The 20,648-nt window shown below is 43.9% G+C and overlaps 1 protein-coding gene across 10 annotated transcripts in view; it reads left to right on the top strand.

Moving 5' to 3' along the window:
* GRAMD4 (GRAM domain containing 4) overlaps positions 1-20,648 on the top strand; it is a 114,611-nt gene that overhangs the window by 64,101 nt on the left and 29,862 nt on the right. For all 10 annotated transcript variants that reach the window (XM_083701516.1, XM_083701517.1, XM_083701511.1 and 7 more), the window contains 4 exons: positions 3,479-3,599; positions 14,669-14,730; positions 18,878-19,010; positions 20,398-20,423. In XM_083701516.1, coding sequence (XP_083557642.1) covers positions 3,479-3,599; positions 14,669-14,730; positions 18,878-19,010; positions 20,398-20,423 — 342 coding nt within the window. The remainder of the gene's footprint in view (positions 1-3,478; positions 3,600-14,668; positions 14,731-18,877; positions 19,011-20,397; positions 20,424-20,648) is intronic.

The following is a 20,648-nucleotide window of genomic DNA, read 5'->3' as shown; positions in this document are numbered from 1 at the left end:
CTTGGTTTTGGAACGCTTTGGTTTTGGAATGGACTTCTGGAACGGTTTAAGTTTGAGAACCAAGGTACCATTGTACTAGTGTAAAAAGGTCAGAAAATGAAAGGAAGGAAGGGGCTTTTTACTGTTTCCTAAACACTTCTGACCTCACAGATTGCAAGAAGGGGAAGGCGCACGTTTGGAGGAGTTGAAACACTGAGTTTTACTCATCACAGATACATTAAGCGCAAAAGACAAGTGTTTCCTCTCTTCCCATCACGGCCATGTGGGTGCCTCTTTCTGAAATGTTGCCTTAAGTGTTTCAGAAAGAGCTCTGTATGTGTGCAACTGCTTAGCCCATTCTATGGTTTAAGGAAGAGCGAGCACATGAAATTCTGTGGGCGACCAAGGGGGTTGCTATTATTTTCAGTTTCAAGCATTACTCCAGATCCATCAGGGCAGAAAGTGGTGACCCGTTTGGAGAGAAGAGATTGTGAACACGCCTTGACATTCAGACTAAATCTTATCATTTGGAATATATTAGAATATTTAAGTATCGCAAATCTGCACATGAGATGTCACACAAATCTAGCTTCCGTGTATGATCATCTGAAATTCAGGAGCAACGATGCAACATTTAAAGTAAAATACGGTACCAATGCAAGAAGAACCGGGGTAAAAACCATTATTTGTAGGATATGTTCCAGTGTTATAAAGTATCTGGAACTAGAATGGTGGAGGAAAAGCTATCAAAGGTGTGGAAAATCTCCAGTTATCGGAAACCCAACAAGAATCGTATCCTGATGTGAAGCTTGAAGAAGTTCAAGTATTCGGTAGAATACCTCCTTTCCAGATCTCGCTGAAGAATTGAGATATAATCACCTGAGACCCTTCTTCGGGTGTCTGAAGGGTGGCAACAAGAGAGCGGGCCTTTTCTGTGATGCCTTCTAGAATTTTCTCCCCAGGGAGACTCACCTGGCACCTTCATTGAATATCTTTAGGCACCAGGCACAAATATTCCTCTTCTCCCAGTCCTTTGGTTAATTAAACAATCTTTCAAACTGGGTGTGTGTATTGTTTTGGTTTCTTACTACGTTACACATTTTTGTGTTTTTATATTGTAAACCACCCTGTGGTTCTCAGATGAAGGGTAGTCTAGAAATTTAATAAATAAAGTAATTATAATAAACAAATTAGTTACACAGTATACGGTAGCATAAAAATCACCTGATGTTGCATCTTCCCTCTGGTGTTTTTTGTGAGGTTTTTTTAAGATCTTCCTCCACAGAACAATGAGGAAAGCTTTTGAGGCCAGCATGGTATCCGAATAATTACCTTAAAAACCAGAGTGTACAAACCCTCGGATGACTCAAAGTTATCCTCCATTCCCCTCCCCCCCCGCCCGCTGTTTCATTTCCCACCCACCTGCATTAGTTTGAGTGACTGTGCAAACAATTCTTAAAAGGTCATTAAAAATAAAATGAAGGCAAATGGACAAAAGAAGCCTTTCATAAACCTAGCGTGAGCACTGCACTACGTTAATCCGGTGGGCTAGACCTTTAAAAGCAATAATAGCTTGTATTATTAGTAAGCCAGTATTGTCAGAAGCATTTTCCTTCCTAGAAAAAAAGCAAAAAGCAAAAACAAAAAATCCTGTGCGCACGGCTTTAGAATGGCAAAGGCATTTACTGTAGAATGAGCTTTGCATTACCAATCGTATTCTTTGCTGGGTGCATGCAAGCTATCTATGAGATGTGAAGGAATATTCACTTCACAAGTATGACCCACATAATACTACAGTGGTACCTTGGTTCTCAAATGTTTTTTGATATAATTTTTATTATTTTAATTAATAAAACATATAACCACATTACAATAATCAATCAAATGCATTTGCTCCGCTGAGCTCGTGACTTCCCTCCCTCCCTCCAACTGGTTTTCTGTTTCCTCATAAGTTATGCACGCCTTTCTAATGTCAGTTTATGTCCTTTAATACATATCGAGTCCTATTGTTTATGGTCAGATACTAATTATTACCCTATGTTGCAGGATTTATGTCAGTAGATAGTTTTCACTCAGGTCCACATATGCAAATAAGGGATTGAAAGTGACATTCAGTGATTGGATAGTTACAAAAAATGGTTACTGTTGCGTTCTAGTGGAGCTCTATATAAGCAGGCTGGCTGAACCCTTCATTTCAGTTCTGTTCTGGCCTGTGAATAAACAAGAGCTGTTTGAAGAATCGCTGTGTCGTCTGATATGTTCACCCACAGCTTAACACTGCTAGTGTAGTTTTTACAATAATCTCTTAAATACTCAATAAATTTACTCCAATCTCTCTGGAATTTCTGATCGCCTTGGTTCCGAATCCTCACAGTCATTTTGGCCAATTCTGCATATTCGATCATCTTCATCTGCCACTCCTCAATCGTTGGTAATTCTTGTAATTTCCATCTTTGGGCTAAACCTTGTTTCTCAAACTTAATCCATTCAGGAAGTTCGAATTTTACTATCTAATGAGACCATTGATCCATATAATGAAAGCAATAATCAATGTACTGTACTATAAAATAAATAAGACTGTATTGTAGATGATAAAAATTATATATAAAAAAAATATTCTTACCTGCATTGTTTGGATGGGGGGCTTTTATCCATTTCCACAGTCACACAATTAATCAGTAGCTGAACTGGGTTCCACACAGCCACAAAAACAAATGAACCGAAAAAGCCTCAAAAACAAAAATGCAAAATAAATAGCAAAAACAAAAGCGCCAAACTTAATCTGTTCCGGAAGTCCGTTTGACTTCCAAAATGTTCAAAAACCAAGGTGCAGCTTCTGATTGGTGCAGGTGCAGGTGCAGGTGTCTAAACAATAGCCAACAGTCGCATCAGATGTTCAGCTTCCAAAAAACATTCGAAAACCGGAACACTTGCTTCCGGGTTTTTGGCATTTGAGAACCAAGGCATTTGAGAACCAAGGTACCACTGTATTTAATTCCACCGTCCATGCCTATTCCTCTCCCTGAGTACAGCCCTGGGGAACATGAACAACCCTTTAAGTTCCTAGGTTTGGTGCTTGATTTTAGTCTGGCTATCAAGGGCGCGGGTGGCGCTGTGGGTTAAACACTCAGAAGGTCGCTGATCAGAAGGTCAGCGGTTCGAATCCCCGCGACGGGGTGAGCTCCCGTTGCTCGGTCCCTGCTCCTGCCAACTTAGCAGTTTGAAAGCACGTCAAAGTGCACGTAGATAAATAGGTAAATAGGTACCACTCCGGCGGGAAGGTAAACGGCATTTCCATGCGCTGCTCTGGTTCGCCAGAAGCGGCTTAGTCATGCTGGCCACATGACCCGGAAGCTGTATGCCGGCTCCCTCAGCCAATAAAGCGAGATGAGCGCCGCAACCCCAGAGTCGGCCACGACTGGACCTAATGGTCAGGGGTCCCTTTACCTTTTTATCAAGGACAATCCCCTTATTTTATCTTTCCTCCCTTTTTTAACAGAGGAGGAGCTCAGGAAGTTGCGAGAAGAAACAAATGCTGAAACATTGAAACAAGAGCTGGAAAAAGAACGTCTACGAAGGATAGAACTGGAGCAAAAAGTCAATGAAATACTTAAAACCAGGTAAGGCAACCTGCAAGGTGCAGTACAGTTGTGTTTGTGCGTTGTGGTTTTTTTTTTTAAAAAAAGAGACCAGGCTGTTCTCTAGGTGATTTAGCCCTGGGAATGATGAATAATAAAACCTGAAATTTCTTCATTTTGGTACTCAGTGATTTTGAAGCAGTGACATTTCTAGAATCCATACAAGGCTGTATAGAAATCTGATATCTTTCATTTTAAAAAAACATTTTCATGGTCATATTCAGCAGCTGAGATGCATTGTGTTATTTATTTCTGGTTGGGTCTCAAAGTGCTGTCCTCCTCTCCCATCTAAATGGCATTTTTGCCCTTATTAGCGACATTTGGGTGACTTCGGACATCGTAGTGTCAGAAGCCACAAAAACAGTTAACCAGACTGAATCCATCCTCATTGAAAGCCTGCTAACCGTTAATTAAGCAGCGACAATTGGCCTCAAATCTATTATTTGGTGGGCAGATCCTGTCTTCACAGAGAGGTGAAGTCTATGGTGTTTTTGGGTGGTTTCATGTTTCCTCTATGTAGGAAAAGCAGAGACTAATGAATTGGTCTGTCTGTGAGACAACTTATATATTAAGCATTCCTGAATCATATATTACAGGTTGCCCCAGTGGAAAGTAATTCTTTTCTTTGCGTTTTTCAAGAGCTCCTATCACGTCCATGTAAAGAAGACATACTAAACAAGCCCAGTAGCATCAGTTTCATAGATTTATCTATAAGGATGCTCAGGGATTGTCTAGCGCTGGGTATAGCATCTGCTGCAGGAGGCACGTTGCCAACAAAACAAATGTCTAAATGATTTGAAATGGTCTGATCAGCCATTTGTCTGATGCAAATTGCATTCTGTCATTTCTGCGTTTTACAAGTTGTGAGCTAGTTTTATCGCATAGCAAAACTGTGATTACTGCTAGCAGTGTGTTCCTTGCAAACGGGAGCTACCGTACTTTTCCGTCTATAAGACTACCTCATGTATAGGACGACCCCTGTTTCTGGGGACTCAAATTTAAGAAAATGGGGGGAGATAGCACAGAGTTGCAAAGGATTACGCAGAGTTGTTGAGCTTTTTTGGGGGGGATTGCCAAAAATCGCTCACCTGGTAAAGGTAAAGGGACCCCTGACCATTAGGTCCAGTCGTGACCGACTCTGGGGTTGCGGCGCTCATCTCGCCTTATTGGCAGAGGGAGCCGGCGTACAGCTTCCGGGTAATGTAGCCAGCATGACTAAGCCGCTTCTGGAGAACCAGAGCAGCGCACGGAAATGCAGTTTACCTTCCCACCGGAGCGGTGCCTATTTATCTACTTGCACTTTGACATGCTTTCGAACTGCTAGGTTGGCAGGAGCAGGGACGGAACAACGGGAGCTCACCCTGTCACGGGGATTTGAACCGCTCACCTTCTGATCGGCAAGTCCTAGGCTCTGTGGTTTAGATCCGACTCCTGTCTGTCCCATTGCCGGCAGAAGCTGCAAATCGCCTGCCCAACTGCCGGAGCACCAGCCAATCAACACCACCCATTGAAGCAGCAACCAATAGTGTGCACAATAGCTGCTGACAGCCTCGGCAGCAACCAATCAAACGTCCACTCTATGCACTACCCATGTATAAGATGACCCTAACTCTTTAGCATGATTTTTACAGAAAAAAACATAGTCTTATACACAGAAAAGTACTGTATTTCCGCTGTAGCAAGCAAGGGGAATCTTTGGCCCTACAGATGTTGTTGAATTTCAGCACCGACAGACCCAGCAAGCATGGCCAATGGTTAGGGATGATGGGACTTGTAGTTTAGCCATATCCGGGGGTGGGGCTTTTTTTTCTTTTTTGGCAAAATTACAAACAAATTAGAGGCTTTTGCAGAAAATACTGCTTCCGACTGCAGTATTCCAGCATGTTCGGGAAATTCTGAACATAAGGCAACCCTACTGAAGAGCCAACCTCAAGTGACTTGCTTTGGAAAGGCAATGTAGACATATTACAAATGAGCTAGTGGTTGTGTTCCAGTTCCTTTCCCTTATATATCATGATATAATCCGGAGGAGTGCTGTTGGTTGCCCCTTGCGTTACAATGGTACCTTGGGTTACAAACACCTTGGGTTACAAACAACTTGGGTTACAAACACTCCAGGTTACAGACTCCGCTAACCCGGAAGCAGTACCTCGGGATAAGAACTTTACCTCAGGATGAGAACAGAAATCGCACAGCGGCGGCAGCGGGAGGCCCCATTAGCTAAAGTGGTGCTTCAGGTTAAGAACGGTTTCAGGTTAAGAACGGACCTCTGGAACGAATTAAGTTTGTAACCAGGGGTACCACTGTATAGGGACCCAACCGGCTTCGGCTGGAAAGTAGGCATTTAGTGTCACCAAAACTGTCCTGTGTAACCCTGTTCCAACAGAGATTCAGCAGGCATCCTGAGGGGTTTTTTTTGCTTTCAGTTGTCTCTTGAAGTCCACGCCAACAAGCCTTTGCAGCTGTTTAATTAGCCAGTCACTTTTAATTATTATTTGCATAGTTTTTAGTGCTTTGTTGTAGACCGGCCTGATGTTTTATGATGTGGCAGTCTAGAAATGTGTCTGTGTGAGAGAGAATATCAGGGCAGGATGAGGTTTGTAAGTGATTCTGCTGCAGACTGCTTGCCCTGCACCTTCCAGGTCCGAGCGAGAAAGCACTTGCCTCCAATAATAATAATATAATAATTTATTATTTATACCCCACCCATCTGGCTGGGTTTCCCCAGCCACTCTGGGCGGCTCCCAACGGAACACTAAAAACAGAATAAAACATCAAACATTAAAAGTTTCCCTAAACAGGGCTGCCTTCAGATGTCTTCTAAAAGTCAGATAGTTGTTTATTTCCTTGACATCTGATGGGAGGGCGTTCCACAGGATGGGTGCCACTACCGAGAAGACCCTCTGCCTGGTTCCCTGTAATCTCACTTCTCGCCGTAAGGGAACCGCCAGAAGGCCCTCGGAGCTGGACCTCAGTATGCGGGCTGAACGATGGGGGTGGAGACACTCCATCAGGTATACTGGGCTGAGACCGTTTAGGGCTTTAAAAGTCAGCACCAGCACTTTGAATTGTGCCCGGAAACGTACTGGGAGCCAACATATGTCTTTCAGGACTGGTGTTACGAGGTCTCAGCTGCTACTCCCGGTTGCCACTCTAGCTGCTGCATTCTGGATTAATTACAGTTTCTGGGTCACCTTCAAAGGCATTGCAGTAGTCCAAGATAACCAGATAACCAGAGCGTGCACCACTCTGGCGAGACAATCCGCGGGCAGGTAGGTCTCAGCCTGCGTATCAGATGGAGCTGGTAGACAGCTGCCCGGGACACAGAATTGACCTGCGCCTCCATAGACAGCTGTGAGTCCAAAATGACTCCCAGGCTGCGCACCCAACCTTCAGGAGGCTCAGTTACCCCATTCAGGAGCAGGGAGTCCTCCACACCTGCCTGTCCCCTGGTTGTATTTAACTGCTCCAGTGGATTACATCCCACATCCTGCCTGCCTGCCTTTCTTCCTGCCTGATACCCCTCACTGACAGCTGCAAATCACTTGCAGAGACCCACAGCTGTCCATTCATCCAAGGCCTTCCCCGTAGATGTGCCATGGCTCGAGCCTCGGCCAAATTCGGCACACAGCCCTGTTTTTATAGTGCTGTTTTACTGGCTATGTGTTGTACTTTCGCTTTAAAGATGTTTGCTGTTTTTATGCCGTGCGCTGAGCAGATATTTTTTAAAATATTAAGTGGCCCGGGCATCCTTTTAGAGAGATCAATAAAATATCTCCCCAATGTTAATATGCTTTCCAGTTGCCTAACCATTGCTAAGTGTTCTTCTATACTCTAGCTGAAAAGCCTGGATTCTGGAATGCAGTAGTTAAAGGAGGGCAGCTGCCAGTGCAGAGCTGTGCTTAGCATTTGGGGCAATTGCAGTTGAGACGCAGGTGGCGCTGTGGTCTAAATCACTGAGCCTTGGGCTTGCTGATTGGAAGGTCGGCGGTTCGAATCCCCACAACGGGGTGAGCTCCTGTTGCTTGGTCCCTGCTCCTGCCAACCTAGCAGTTCAAAAGCACATCAAAGTGCAAGTAATAAATAGGTACCGCTCCGGTGGGAAGGTAAACGGCGTTTCCGTGCGCTGCTCTGGTTCGCCAGAAATGGCTTAATCATGCTGGCCACATGACCTGGAAAAACTTGCTGCAGACAAACGCCAGCTCCCTCGGCCAGTAAAACGAGATGAGTGCTGCAACCCCAGACTCGTTCACGACTGGACATAACTGTCAGGGGTCCTTTACCTTTCCATTTTGTATTTGCAATATATATTCTTGTTTTGGTTCTTGTGAGTTTAGGAACAGCTCCATTTCCTGCCTAGTGGGATAAGCACATGAAGCATCCATTTTTATTTTTATTTCACTTTTTCAGCGAATTGCTTTCTTGCTTTTATGTTGTCTTTTGTCCATATGCAAGTTTAGCTGAACAGGAGAATTTAAATTCAACATCTTTTTTTAAAAAAGCAATTTGCAGCACTAATCAGCAGGACCCTTGGCTGGCTGATTTTTTCTCTCTCATTTATTTATAGCCTGGCAGGCCATTAAACACTGATGTTGCACGTAGAACGGCTACTGTTGAGAATTAATTCATCCTGAGAATTAATTTGTCCTGTAATGAGATATTTTTAACATCCCATTAGCTTCCTAACCTACATGGGCATGTAGATTAGGGGAAGATAAGGCACTAAATTTGCGTACTTTTTTGGGGGGGATAATAGGTCTTTTTTGTGTAATCCCCATATTTCCTAGGCAAGTTATTAATTTGTAAACAAATGCAGGTTCAGTTATTTTTGCGGGCTGTTTACGTAATACCTAGTGCAAGGTAATCTGCACGGCTAAAAATATGAGAATAGGTTCTCATATGGGGGTCCGCAAACCAATTATGGCCCATGAGCTCCTTTTTAGGTGCTCTGCCAAAAGGTTGGCAGAGAGTTTTGAACCCCTGCCCCCCCAAAACCCCCATAAAATTCTGATGTTTTCACCAGAGCTTTATACTCAAACTGGCTAACAAGGCCCTGACCTAAGGCTGGACGATACCTGGTTTTCAACACTGTGATATATCGCCAACTAAACATCACAATATACTGATATATCACAATTTCTGAAATAAGGATGGAACTGTGGAGAGGCATTGGCTGGCTTCATGGTTTCCCCCACATCATGATTTTTGCATAGCGCACACATACCCACACCCCATTATTCGCGATATATTGCCAGTTCAAAAATTATGAATCTGATATCACGATATGGACTTCAAACCGGTTTTGGACGATATATGAATATATCGCCCAGCCCTAACTAAAAACCATGCTTTTCATAATGCAACACTGGTGCAGTCTGCTATTTCCACTCTAAAGCTTTATCGGTTAAAGATCCTTTTATAGAACCTAGCAGATGCTAAAGTTGACAAGCATTTGACCCAACTTTGCTTTCAAAATCCAGGCAAAATCAGCTCCTCTATAGCACACAAATGTGTTTAGCACAAAACGTTCGGGAGTGGTTTCTCTGATTACTCATGTCTGTCAGAGTTTATTTCTGCACCTATTTAAATGCTGAAATATCCGTGAAACCAGGGCTGTTTTTCTAGAAAATGAGGTGCCGGAACTCCCTTGTTTTGTTATAAAGGCAATGGCAAAGTTCGCAGGCTATGAAGGACTCACAAATTTATTGACAGCTGCACGAATTAGTATAGCTAGGAAGTGGAAGGGGCAAGCAGAATATAAAATGGAAGAATGGTATAAAGAGGTGTGGGATATAGCTATTAATGATAAATTAACATTTCCCATTAAGATAAGATGGGGAATATGCAGGAGAAGTGATTTTGAGGAGATATGGAGGGTGTTTGTAGAATTTGTAACGTTAAAACGGAAAGGGATCAACCCATCGCAGGAGGTGTTGAAATTTTGGGAGGTTGGATAGTTACAATGGTGCTGGGGTGCACATTTTTATTCTTATTTATTTATGATTATTGCTTTATTGTGGCGCTGACCTGAGAGGTGCCGGACACTGAGTTCAGGGGAGTTCTGGTTGAAAAGAAAGCCCTGCTTGAAACTGTAAGTGCACTCAAATACACAAACTTAAAAATATAAAGTGGTATAGGTAAAGGTAAAGGGACCCCTGGCCATTAGGTCCAGTTGTGGCAGACTCTGGGGTCGTGGTGCTCATCTCGCTTTACTGGTTGAGGGAGCTGGCGTACAGCTTCCTGGTCATGTGGCCAGCATGACTAAACCGCTTCTGGTGAACCAGAGCAGCGCACGGAAACGCCGTTTACCTTCCCGCCAGAGCGGTACCTATTTATCTACTTGCACTTTGACGTGTTTTTGAACTGCTAGGTGGGCAGGAGCTGGGACCAAGCAATGGGAGCTCACCCCGTCGCGGGGATTTGAACCGCCGACCTTCTGATTGGCAAGTCCTAGGCTCTGTGATTTAACCCACAGCGCCACCTGCATCCCAAAGTGGTATAGAAATGAAATTAATAATAATAATAGTATTAATAAAAATAAAAATAAAAACTTGGATATAAGGTGACCACTCTTTTTTTGTTTGGACAGAAATAGTAAACCCACCAGTAGCTTATTGGCATAATTTGCTGTCACTTACGGTAGAGATTTTGCGTTTTGCATGTCATTGCTAGCTGCATTTTAGTTAACTTCCTCTGATGAATCTAGGTCAGCCTTCCTTAGCTCCCCAGATGTCGTTGGGACTGCACATCCCATAATCTCTGACCCAGAGACCAATGTTCCCGGGATCTGATGGGAGTCAGAGTCCATCGGCATCCGAAGGATGTCAGGATGGGAAAGGCTAGTCTAGGGTTTTGAAAAGGTAGAGAGGTTAGAAAGGACATTCTTAGCAGAGCAGATTGTCGTCCAGCCCCTGCTTGGGACCCTTGTTTGTGGTGCTCTTTGAAGGCTGCCTGCCCGCGTAAATAACAAGTGCATCTTGGGTCAAGTTTCCTTTTCAGCTAGTGCGTCAGGGGCGCCAGCTGTAAAAATAAGAAAGCTTGCTAATTCCTTGGCAGTGATTCTCGGGTGTTTCTGTGGGTTGGAGTTGAATGGAAGTCTGCAAACCTGCACTTTGCTGCTGCGTGAAATTACATGCCATTAGCCGCTCACGGCCGGCTCTGAGCGACGTTTCACGCTACTCTTAATTGCCGTGCGACTAAATACAAATGGGCTTGAGCCGGTGCTACCAGCGCACTTGATAGAAACATCGTTTTATCAATTAAGAAAATTAAGACGTTAGGCAGATGGGACGTCATGGGTTGGAGTCTTCCTGGTTTTAAAATGCAGGTCAGCTAGGGGAGGTATGGAAGATTTGGTTGTGTTCAGGAGCCAGTGTGGTGTAGTGGTTAAGAGTTGTAGACTCGTAATCTGGTGAACCAGGTTTGCTTCCCCGCTCCTCCACATGCAGCTGCTGGGTGACCTTGGGCTAGTCACACTTCTTTGAAGTCTCTCAGCCCCAGTCACCTCACAGAGTGTTTGTTGTGGGGGAGGAAGGGAAAGGAAAATTTTAGCCACTTTGAGATTCCTTAGGGTAGTGATAAAGCGGGATATCAAATCCAAACTCTTCTTCTTAAGCTGTTTTGGCATCAGCTCTTATATTCCTGCAGTAGGTCCCAGTTGAAACCATTACCTCCCTGAAGCTCAGCACTGGCACCCCACAGGGATATGTGTACCTGTACTCGTCGTATACATATGACTGTTTTTCAACTGATCCATCCACTGTAATTATTAAGTCTGCAGATGATACTACCATAATGGATCTAATTACAGGTGGAGATGAATCAGCATACAGGGAGGAGGTTCAAAAAGTATCTACATGGTGCTTAGAGAATAACTTGCACCTAAATGTTAGCAAGACAAAGGAGATGGTGTTCGACTTTCGGAGGAGAGAGGGGAACTAGCTCCCTTGTATTTCGGGGGTGGGGGCTGTGTGGAGAGAGTCTCTTCCTTCAATTTCCTGGGAGTTTACCTTAGTGAAGACCTCACTTGGAAAAACAATATGACTCAGGTGGTTAGGAAGGCCCAGCAGAGACTCCATTTTCTCAGGGTCTTGTTAAACAGCAATTGATGACCTCCTTCTACCGGTCCACAATAGAAAAGTTTCCTCTCCTATTGTATCAAACTGTGGTAAGTCGGCTTGAAAGCCACGGACAGAAAGTCTTTACAGAGGGTGGTGAACACAGCACATGATATCATGGGCTGTTCCCTGAGCCCGCTAGATGACATTGCAAGGGATCGTTGCCTTAGGAGAGCGAGAAAAATTCTCAGGGATGATTCACACCCTGGCCAGCACCTCTTTAATCTTCTACTCTCGGGCAGGAGATATAGAAGTGCCAACAGGCTAAAAAACAGTTTCTATCCGTGAGCTCTTAGGCTGCTGAATGGAAAATAATATAGTACAACTGACTTTCGAGGTTGGTGTGTTGTGCGACAAGCACACAGAGTGCAATGAGATTGAGTGTTTTTTTTGGGGGGGAGGCTCTGTTAATTTCATTGTACACAGGTTGTACATGGACAATAAAGGTATGTTGTTGTTGTTGTTGTTGTTATACTGCCCTGTACCAGCAGATTTCAGGGCATAAAATCACAAACTCTAAAAAAACAAAATGCATAATAAAAACAAAAGTACAGTGGTGCCCCGCAAGACGAATGCCTCGCAAGACGAAAAACCCGCTAGACGAAAGGGTTTTCCGTTTTTCGAGGCGCTTCGCAAGACGAATTTCCCTATGGGCTTGCTTCGCAAGATGAAAACGTCTTGCGAGTCTTGTGACTTTTTTCGCTCCCCCCCCCTTTCTAAGCCGCTAATAGCCGCTAAGCCGCTAATAGAGATGCTTCGCAAGACGAAAAAACCGCAAGACGAAGAGACTTGCGGAACGGATTATTTTCGTCTTGCGAGGCACCACTGTAACCCAATACGCCCTCCCCAACACATTCTAAAAGGGCACTGGATGTCTAATCAGCCAAAGGCCTGGTTAAAGAGGAATGTTTTTTGCCTGGTGCCTAAAAGTGTATAATGAAGGCTTCAGGCTAACAATTGGGCTCTCCAGGAAGAATTGGGGAGTGGGATGCAGAACTACCCACTGCCTCTCCCTATTTCAAACTTTCTTCATGGTTTAGCCCCACCACTTTGCCCCAGTGTGCCTGCCTTTTCCTCCTTTTCCCAGCTGCCTATTAACCTGGGAACTGCAACTGCCACCTGTAACTCCATTTCCCCCTCCTATTGCAGCCCCTGCCTTCTCTGTTTCCATGCTTTATTTTCTTTCAGCAGTGCTGGGAAGCAATAGAAATTGCCCATAGCATGATGTTACGCTTCCCAGGTAGCCAGGTCTGAGCACCTGTCTGCCTTCACAGAACATACATGGGGTTTTTTTGATTGACAGGATCTTGTTTCAGCACTGTGGAGCCAAACCAGGGACTTTGTGAAAGTTTTCGCCGTAGAACATTAAGCATTTGGTGAATACGTGAATATTCAGTCTGATTCTTGCCAAGAAGCTGCTGTTATCTCATGTCTACAGCGCTGAAAATCGGTGGGGGAGAAATACAGCAATTTTCCCTGCTTACCTTGGATATCGGATGTACTTTTCAAATGCTTCCATTCTATTTTATATGGTGTGCTCCATATCTGCCTGTCTAGTTTTTTTGATGAGGGATACTTAGAAGGGTACATCTTCTAAACGGCCTCAGTCCAGTATACCTGAAGAAGCATCTCCCCATCGTTCAGCCTGGACACTGAGGTCCTCTTCTGAGGGTCTTCTGGTGGTTCCCTCACTGTGAGAAGTGAGGTTACAGGGAACCAGGCAGAGGGCCTTCTCGGTGGTGGCACCCGCCCTGTGGAACGCCCTCCCATCAGATGTCAAGGAAATAAACAACTATCTGACTTTTAGAAGACATCTAGGGAAGTTTAGACATTTAGGGAAGTTTGTAATGTTTGATGTTTTGTTGTATTTTTAATATTTTGTTGGATGCTGCCCAGAGTGGCTGGGGAAACCCAGCCAGATGGGTGGGGTATAAATAATAAATTATTATTATTGTTATTATTCAAGTCATAGCTGCAAAGGAAGATTCTTCTTTAAGTTCAAGCTGAGATGCAAAGGAAGAACCTTATTGCCTTTTACTGCAAAAGCAGGCCACATTTTTCTCATCAATCTTAGCGCTGTGGCGCTTTTCGCACTAAGATTAGAGATAAGTGCCTGCCTGCTCTTAGACCGCAAGTGACATCAGGCAGAGGTTTATCTCAAATCTCATTGCTAAGCACCACAGTGCTAAGATCAGGGACAAGAGAGCCTTTATCTCAGATCTTAGCACTTAGATGGGAAATGACCGCTCTCTGAGGTTCCCCACAGCTGCTATGTTTTCAAAACAAGAAAACCTGTAATCTGATTGGTAAAATTCTGACAGGGCTGCTGCTGTATCTCTTATTTTTTATCCGAATGTTTTGAATCGGCCCTTGATTCAACTGAGTCTCATAAGAGGAGACTTCAAGGTTCAGACAGACAACGCATAATACTTTTAATTTGGGGTCATGCAATGTTTTAAATCATGTTGTTGTTGTTATCTTTCCTCTTCTAGCAAGCCAATAAAGATACACCAACACACATATAAAATACAGTGGTGCCCCGCAAGACGAACGCCTCGCAAGACGGAAAACCCGCTAGACGAAAGGGTTTTCCGTTTTGGAGGCGCTTCGCCAAACGAATTTCCCTATGGGCTTGCTTCGCAAGACGAAATGTCTTGCGAGTTCCTGCGGGTTTTTCCCCCTCCCCCCCCTTTTCCTAAGCTATTCCACTGATAAGCCGCTTAACAGCTGATCGCTAAAAGCCGCTAAACCGCTAATAGCGCTAATCCGCTAAGCCGTCAATGGGCTTGCTTCGCAAGACGAAAAAACCGCTAGACGAAGAGCCTCACAGAACGGATTAATTTCGTCTTGCGAGGCACCACTGTACATACTTATTTTGTGAATTGGGAGATGCTATGCTTACCTTACTACTTTTGTTTGTTTGTCTTGTTGCAGAACAGAAGAATCACCACCACCTCCACAACCCCCAAAAGCACAGACACAAGCCAACGGAACAGGTACCTTTTGACCCATTACTAGCTGTCTTAGGGACAATGTTAGAAACTCAGATATAATCTAATTGCCAAATGGCTCCTTAAACCTAGGCTCCGGGTGCCATGGTGGAATGTCTGGGCACTAGGTTGTTGTTGTTTTTTGCAAAGAGATATCATCATCATCATCATTATTATTATTTATAATGATGCTTTGTATTTTAAGGGGGGCGGGGAGAGAATCTCAAAATGGTTTTTAAAAAGGTAAAGGGATCCCTGACAGTTAAGTACAGTTGTGAACGACTCTGGGGTTGCGGCACTCATCTCGCTTTACAGGCTGAGGGAGCCGCTGTTTGTCCGCAAACAGTTTTTCCGGGTCATGTGGCCAGCATGACTAAGCCGCTTCTGGCGAAACCAGAGCAGCGCACGGAAACGCCGTTTACCTTCCCCCCGGAGCGGTACCTATTTATCTACTTGCACTGGCGTGCTTTCGAAATGCTGGGTTGGCAGGTGCTGGGACCGAGCAACAGGAGCTCACCCCGTCATAGAGATTTGAATCGCCGGCCTTCCGATCGGCAAGCCCAAGAGGCTCAGTGGTTTAGACCACAGCGCCACCTGCGCTGGTTTACAGCACATTAAAACAGCAGTTGAAACAATCCAGAATGAGACAAATTCAGTCTTCAATGAAAATAGTTCAAATCCTTCTCCAAGTGACATTTTGCTTTCCCCAATCACCAAAGTTGCATCCAGAGATCTCCATGTGATCGCAATTGGACAAGTGCCGGTTGTGAAACGTGCCTGGCACCTGGCTAATTTCTAACAAAACTCACTAGGCACCTGGCTTAGGGATTTTGGTCAGGTTTTCACCTGAGCCAGAGGAACGTGTGAGAGAGAAAGGCCTAGAGAGACTGGCCAGAAGAGAGAGAGTGTAACCTTCGAGGAGATATTTTTAGTGCAGGAGTGGGTAACTTTTTTGGCCTAGTGAGCCAGTTCTGTATCTCCCCACTCCATGGGCCAACTTTGACAGGTGGGCAGGAGCACTCACCTTGCCAGTCACCTGCAAAATGTTGACAGCTGGTGACTGTCCACCTGCCAAAGTTGACCCCACTTGGTGGGGAGAGGAGTCTGCTTTGCCAGCATGTTTCCTGCAGGCAACTCTGCGCCAGGCAGGATTGAAACCCACCACGCCCGGCGCATCAGCTGATGTTGCCCGGTGACACCAGCTGATCACCAGACGGGTGTGATGGTGGAGCATTGGCCCTGTGGGCCAAAACTGCACCCTGTAGTGCGCCAGAGTTGGTCTGTGGGCTGGAGGTTCCCAACCTCTGATGTGGAAGAAAATGTAATTCTCTCTGTTTGCAGATACTGTTCTATGAGTTCCATGCTACTAGATGGCACACTTCTAGATGGCTAGCGATAGACAGTTGTTGAAGAATAAGTTCCACAAATGATCTTTGGAAAATGGGAAGATCTATTATCCTTGCAAAGTACATCAGAGTACCTCCCCCATCCCAAATTCCTGAGATTTATTACGTACTCCTGTGTGGATTGATGGATGAGTTATTGCTTCAAGTTCCCCCCTCTAAATTAGCTGTAGTGCAAAGCTGTTTAAATTCCTATCTTGTGCTCTTTCCTGTGATTCTCTTTTTACAGCTGCTTCCTTTTTTGTTTTTCCTATCTTTTAATGTGTTATTCTCTCTAGAACTTGCTTTCTCTGTAAACACTAGTTATGCAAGCCTTAAGAAATATGTTCCCGCTGCTTTTTGGAACAAAACCCTTTCCCCTGCCTACTGTGCTCTCTAAAATCAAATTTGAAAGTATAGGAAAAAGTAGATTGCGTCTGAAACTTTTAAGAGGTGGCTTGCTTTGGTGTGATGAAGGTGAAAACATTCTTTGCAACTTCAATTGTACGGCTTAAATTTGATATGCATTAAAATAAAAGGGAAAACAAGATATTTCATACCCTGGAATCATGTTTGTTTTGACTGCTTCATTGTGCCATACAGAGGTTCAGTTCAGACATCACACTAAACCATGGTTAAGGAAATCAAATCATGGTTTCTCGTGATGTTTACATTGACAAATTCTGAGTCAGAACAACGTTTTGCGAGCTGCAGTTTATGGTAACAGTTGAGAAGTTGTTTTCATAGACTTCGGAAACTGCTGTGCCGTGGAGATGGGAGTGAAACTTACGAAGCTCTGTGCTGAAAAGACACACCACCCTAAACCATTTGGGTTTCGGTTCTAAAAGCTATCACAAACCATGGTTTCTTCTGAAATCTGTATTGACCCTGCTAGGCATGCCTGCAAAGTAAGGTGCTCTCTCCCAGTTTACCAATGTGCTTTCATATAATACGCTGCCTTGTGGCCTCTTTTCATTGGTGCTGTAAATGGAACCGTATTAGAGAAACCCCCATGGCATCGTACTCTGCATTTGTGCCTCCTTTGCATTCTGGGGAACCTAACTCATCGATAGGTTTAGAGGCATATTTTTAGGCCTGCCTTCAGGATCACAGAAATGGTGGCACTGTGGGTTAAATCACAGAGCCTAGGACTTGCCAATCAGAAGGTCGGTGGTTCGAATCCCTGTGATGGGGTGAGCTCCCGTTGCTCGGTCCCTGCTCCTGCCAACCTAGCTGTTCGAAAGCACGTCAAAGTGCAAGTAGATAAATAGGTACCACTCTGGTGGGTAGGTAAACGGCGTTTCCGTGAACTGCTCTGGTTCGCCAGAAGCGGCTTAGTCATGCTGGCCACATGACCCGGAAGCTGTACGCCGGCTCCCTTGGCCAGTAAAGCGAGATGTGTGCTGCAACCCCAGAGGCGGCCACGATGGACCTAATGGTCAGGGGTCCCTTTACCTTTACAGGATCACAGAAGGGTCAAGTCTCGAAACTGTGGCAAGATGCCAGGATCCGAGGCTGGTAGGGCACAATATGGCCAACTATTTAGCTACCACAGTAGGCTATGGGACAGGTTCCTCATTGAAAACTGTCCCCAGGCTATTGCTACTGATGAGTCTCTAGGATTCAGACTAGGTTTTTTAAAACAATTTTTTGAATTTGGTTTGCAAAAAAAGAAAAGAAAAGAAAAAAGAGAATAAATTTACATCAAAATGTCATACACATTCACATATTGAGATTGTTCTGAATCGCCTGACTTTCCCCCATCCCATTCCTGGGTCGTCTTAACTTTCATCTGCATAACAGTACTTCTCCAAAGTTTTCATCATCTAAATTGTGTGTAGTTTCTATTACATTACAAGTGTATTTAGAATCTTGCTAATGTTTTATACTGTTAACAGTGATTCTGTATATACCACATTTTTCCATGTATAAGATGACCTCTATTTTTTTTAACCCCAAATTAAGAAATTAAGTTGTTTAGCCTTTTTGGGGGGGAGGTCACTTCCGCCAATCACTCACTCGCCTGCCCTCCACTGCCAATCGCTTGCGACAGGCACTGCCAATCACACTCCTCACCGCAGCCGCCAATTGTCTGCCCACTCGCTGCCACCAGCAGCCCACCCACCCACTTGCCGCAGCTGCCAATACCTGCCTGCCTCGCCACAGCTGCCAGTCACCCGCCCAATCGCCGCTGCCAATCTCCTGCTTGCTGCTGCCATTAATCACACGTCCTCCCCTGTGGATTCACTATCCGTGAATAGGGCAACACCCATTTTTTGCCTAATTTTTAAAAACAAAAAGCACCGTCTTATATACGGAAAGATACGGTATATTATAAGCATTTCCTGTTCTTTTTTAGTTTCTCGTCTTCTTGGTTCCTGAGCTTCCCAGTTAATTTTGCCATTTCGGCATAATCCATCAACTTGATCTGCCAATCTTCTTTGGACTCTCTGTGTGTGAATACATTCAGTCATGGGTGGGACCAGTTGATCATGTGACCAGACCTTCCATCGATGGAAGAGTTCATTCCCTAGAGCAGGGATGGGGAATCTGTAGGAGGCCCCCCATATCTTATTGGACTACAACCCCCTTCATCCATGACCATTGGCCATGCAGGTTGGGGCTGATGGGAGTTGGGACTGATGGGAATTGTAGTCCAGCAATACACCATTGGCTATCACGGTGAAGACCTGTTAATACGGTTGCTTTAGCTTGCATATGTTGTACTCAACTGACCTCTTAGAACTAAAACGTTGGTTTTTTATCGGCAGATAAACGCAGCAACATGATGTGTTCACGGGTTCAAAAGTGGGTCTATGACAAATTTGGGGAATATATTGAAGACTTCAGGTTTCAGCCCGAAGAAAACACTGTTGAAACTGAAGAACCACTTAGTGCTAGAAGGTAAGTCACACAGGAGTATCAGTTTTAAATATATATATATATATATATTTGAATGATACCATCTGCTAAAAAAACACATTAACAGGGACAATTGCTAAAGGGTTAGAGGCTGCTTCCACTCTGGGAATTAACTGTGGAGTAGCTGTGATTCGTTCACTCACCCTTTATAGGGCCTCTGCACAAAATTGAGAAGAAAGTATTGCCCTCTCAGGTTTTCCATAGTCTGCTGTTTTTAAGAGCTCGGGAAATCCAACTTTGGGGTGGGAGTGGGGAACACTCAGTAGGATAGCTGTGAAACTTACCTCGGTGACTTATTTAAATGATTTTCTAGCGTGTATAAATTTCTCTAGCCATTTTTTTAAAGATATATATATTTATTAAACTTATATTCTGCCTTCATCTGAGGATCACAGGGTGCTTTACAGTAAAAAAAAAAAGTCACAAAAAATAATAACAAGCAAACAAAAAATAAAAGCCCCACAGTTTAAAAGTCCATAGTAGCCTGGGAGAAGTGGAATGAGGTGAGCCTCATTCAACAAGCGGGGAGCTACCGCAGAATAAGTCTGTTTTTGTGTTATTGCTATTTATTAAATGTGTATACTGCCCTATACCAATAGTTTTCAGGGTTGGTCGCAATCCTCCAGACTTCTTGTGAAGGAGGCGCACAGAAAGGACCTCATGTGGTGATTGCAGGGTCTGAGCTGGTTCATTTGGGGAAAGGCTGTTCCTTAAGGTATTGCAGTCCTGATCTGTTTTATAGGTTAAAACCAGCACTTTGCATTGGGCCCAGAAACTAATTGGTGGCCAGTGCAGTCGGACCAGGTTCAGTGTAATATGCTGTATTGTTTTTAACACTCGATTGGGGGCCGCCCAGAGTGGCTGGGGAAACTCAGCCAGATGGGCGGAGTATAAATAAATTATTATTATTATTATTATTATTATTATTATTATTATTATTATTAAGAACAAGCCTTTTCTGTGGTGGCTCCTTGCTTGTGGAATTCTCTCCCCAGGGAGACTTGCCTGGCACATTCATTGAATGTCTTTAGGCACCAGGCCAAAACATTTCTTTTTAACCAGCCCTTTTGTTTTGGCTGATTAGCATTCTATGCCCTTTTTTTAATGTGTTTGTGGGAGGAGGGTTTTTGGTTTTTGCTTTCATTCTTTCTCAATGTATTTTGTGTTCTCATTTTGTAGTTTTATGTTGTGAACTGCTCTGTGATTTTCAGGTGAAGGGCAGCATTGAAATTGGATAAAAATATACATGCCGAAGTTCTGACACAACACACACAATTTTTGAATAATCTGTGTTGAATATGGGGTAGTAACAGAAATATGTTTGTCCCTCAAAGATAACATATCATATGATCTACTATTCATTTTCCAGGCTCACAGAAAATATGAGACGATTAAGTAAGTATCTAACGTTGCTCTTACGTGTATATAATATGGTATTTGTATATAAAATGCAAACAGTGTTGAGAAATATTTAAGTGGATCTTGTAGCAATAAAACCCATATAATTTTGTTACCTCAGTGTCACATATAACATGGAGTTAGATAAAGTATATTATTAATATTCAAAGTTACAGAAATCTAAAATGTAACAAGCATGATGTGACAACTGTGAATATTCAT

This window comes from Podarcis gaigeae (assembly GCF_964106915.1).
Source record: "Podarcis gaigeae genome assembly, chromosome: 10".
In the NCBI taxonomy this organism is placed as follows: domain Eukaryota; kingdom Metazoa; phylum Chordata; class Lepidosauria; order Squamata; family Lacertidae; genus Podarcis; species Podarcis gaigeae.
The sequence above is the reverse complement of the archived record's forward strand: the minus strand, read 5'-3'. Positions and strand labels throughout refer to the sequence as shown.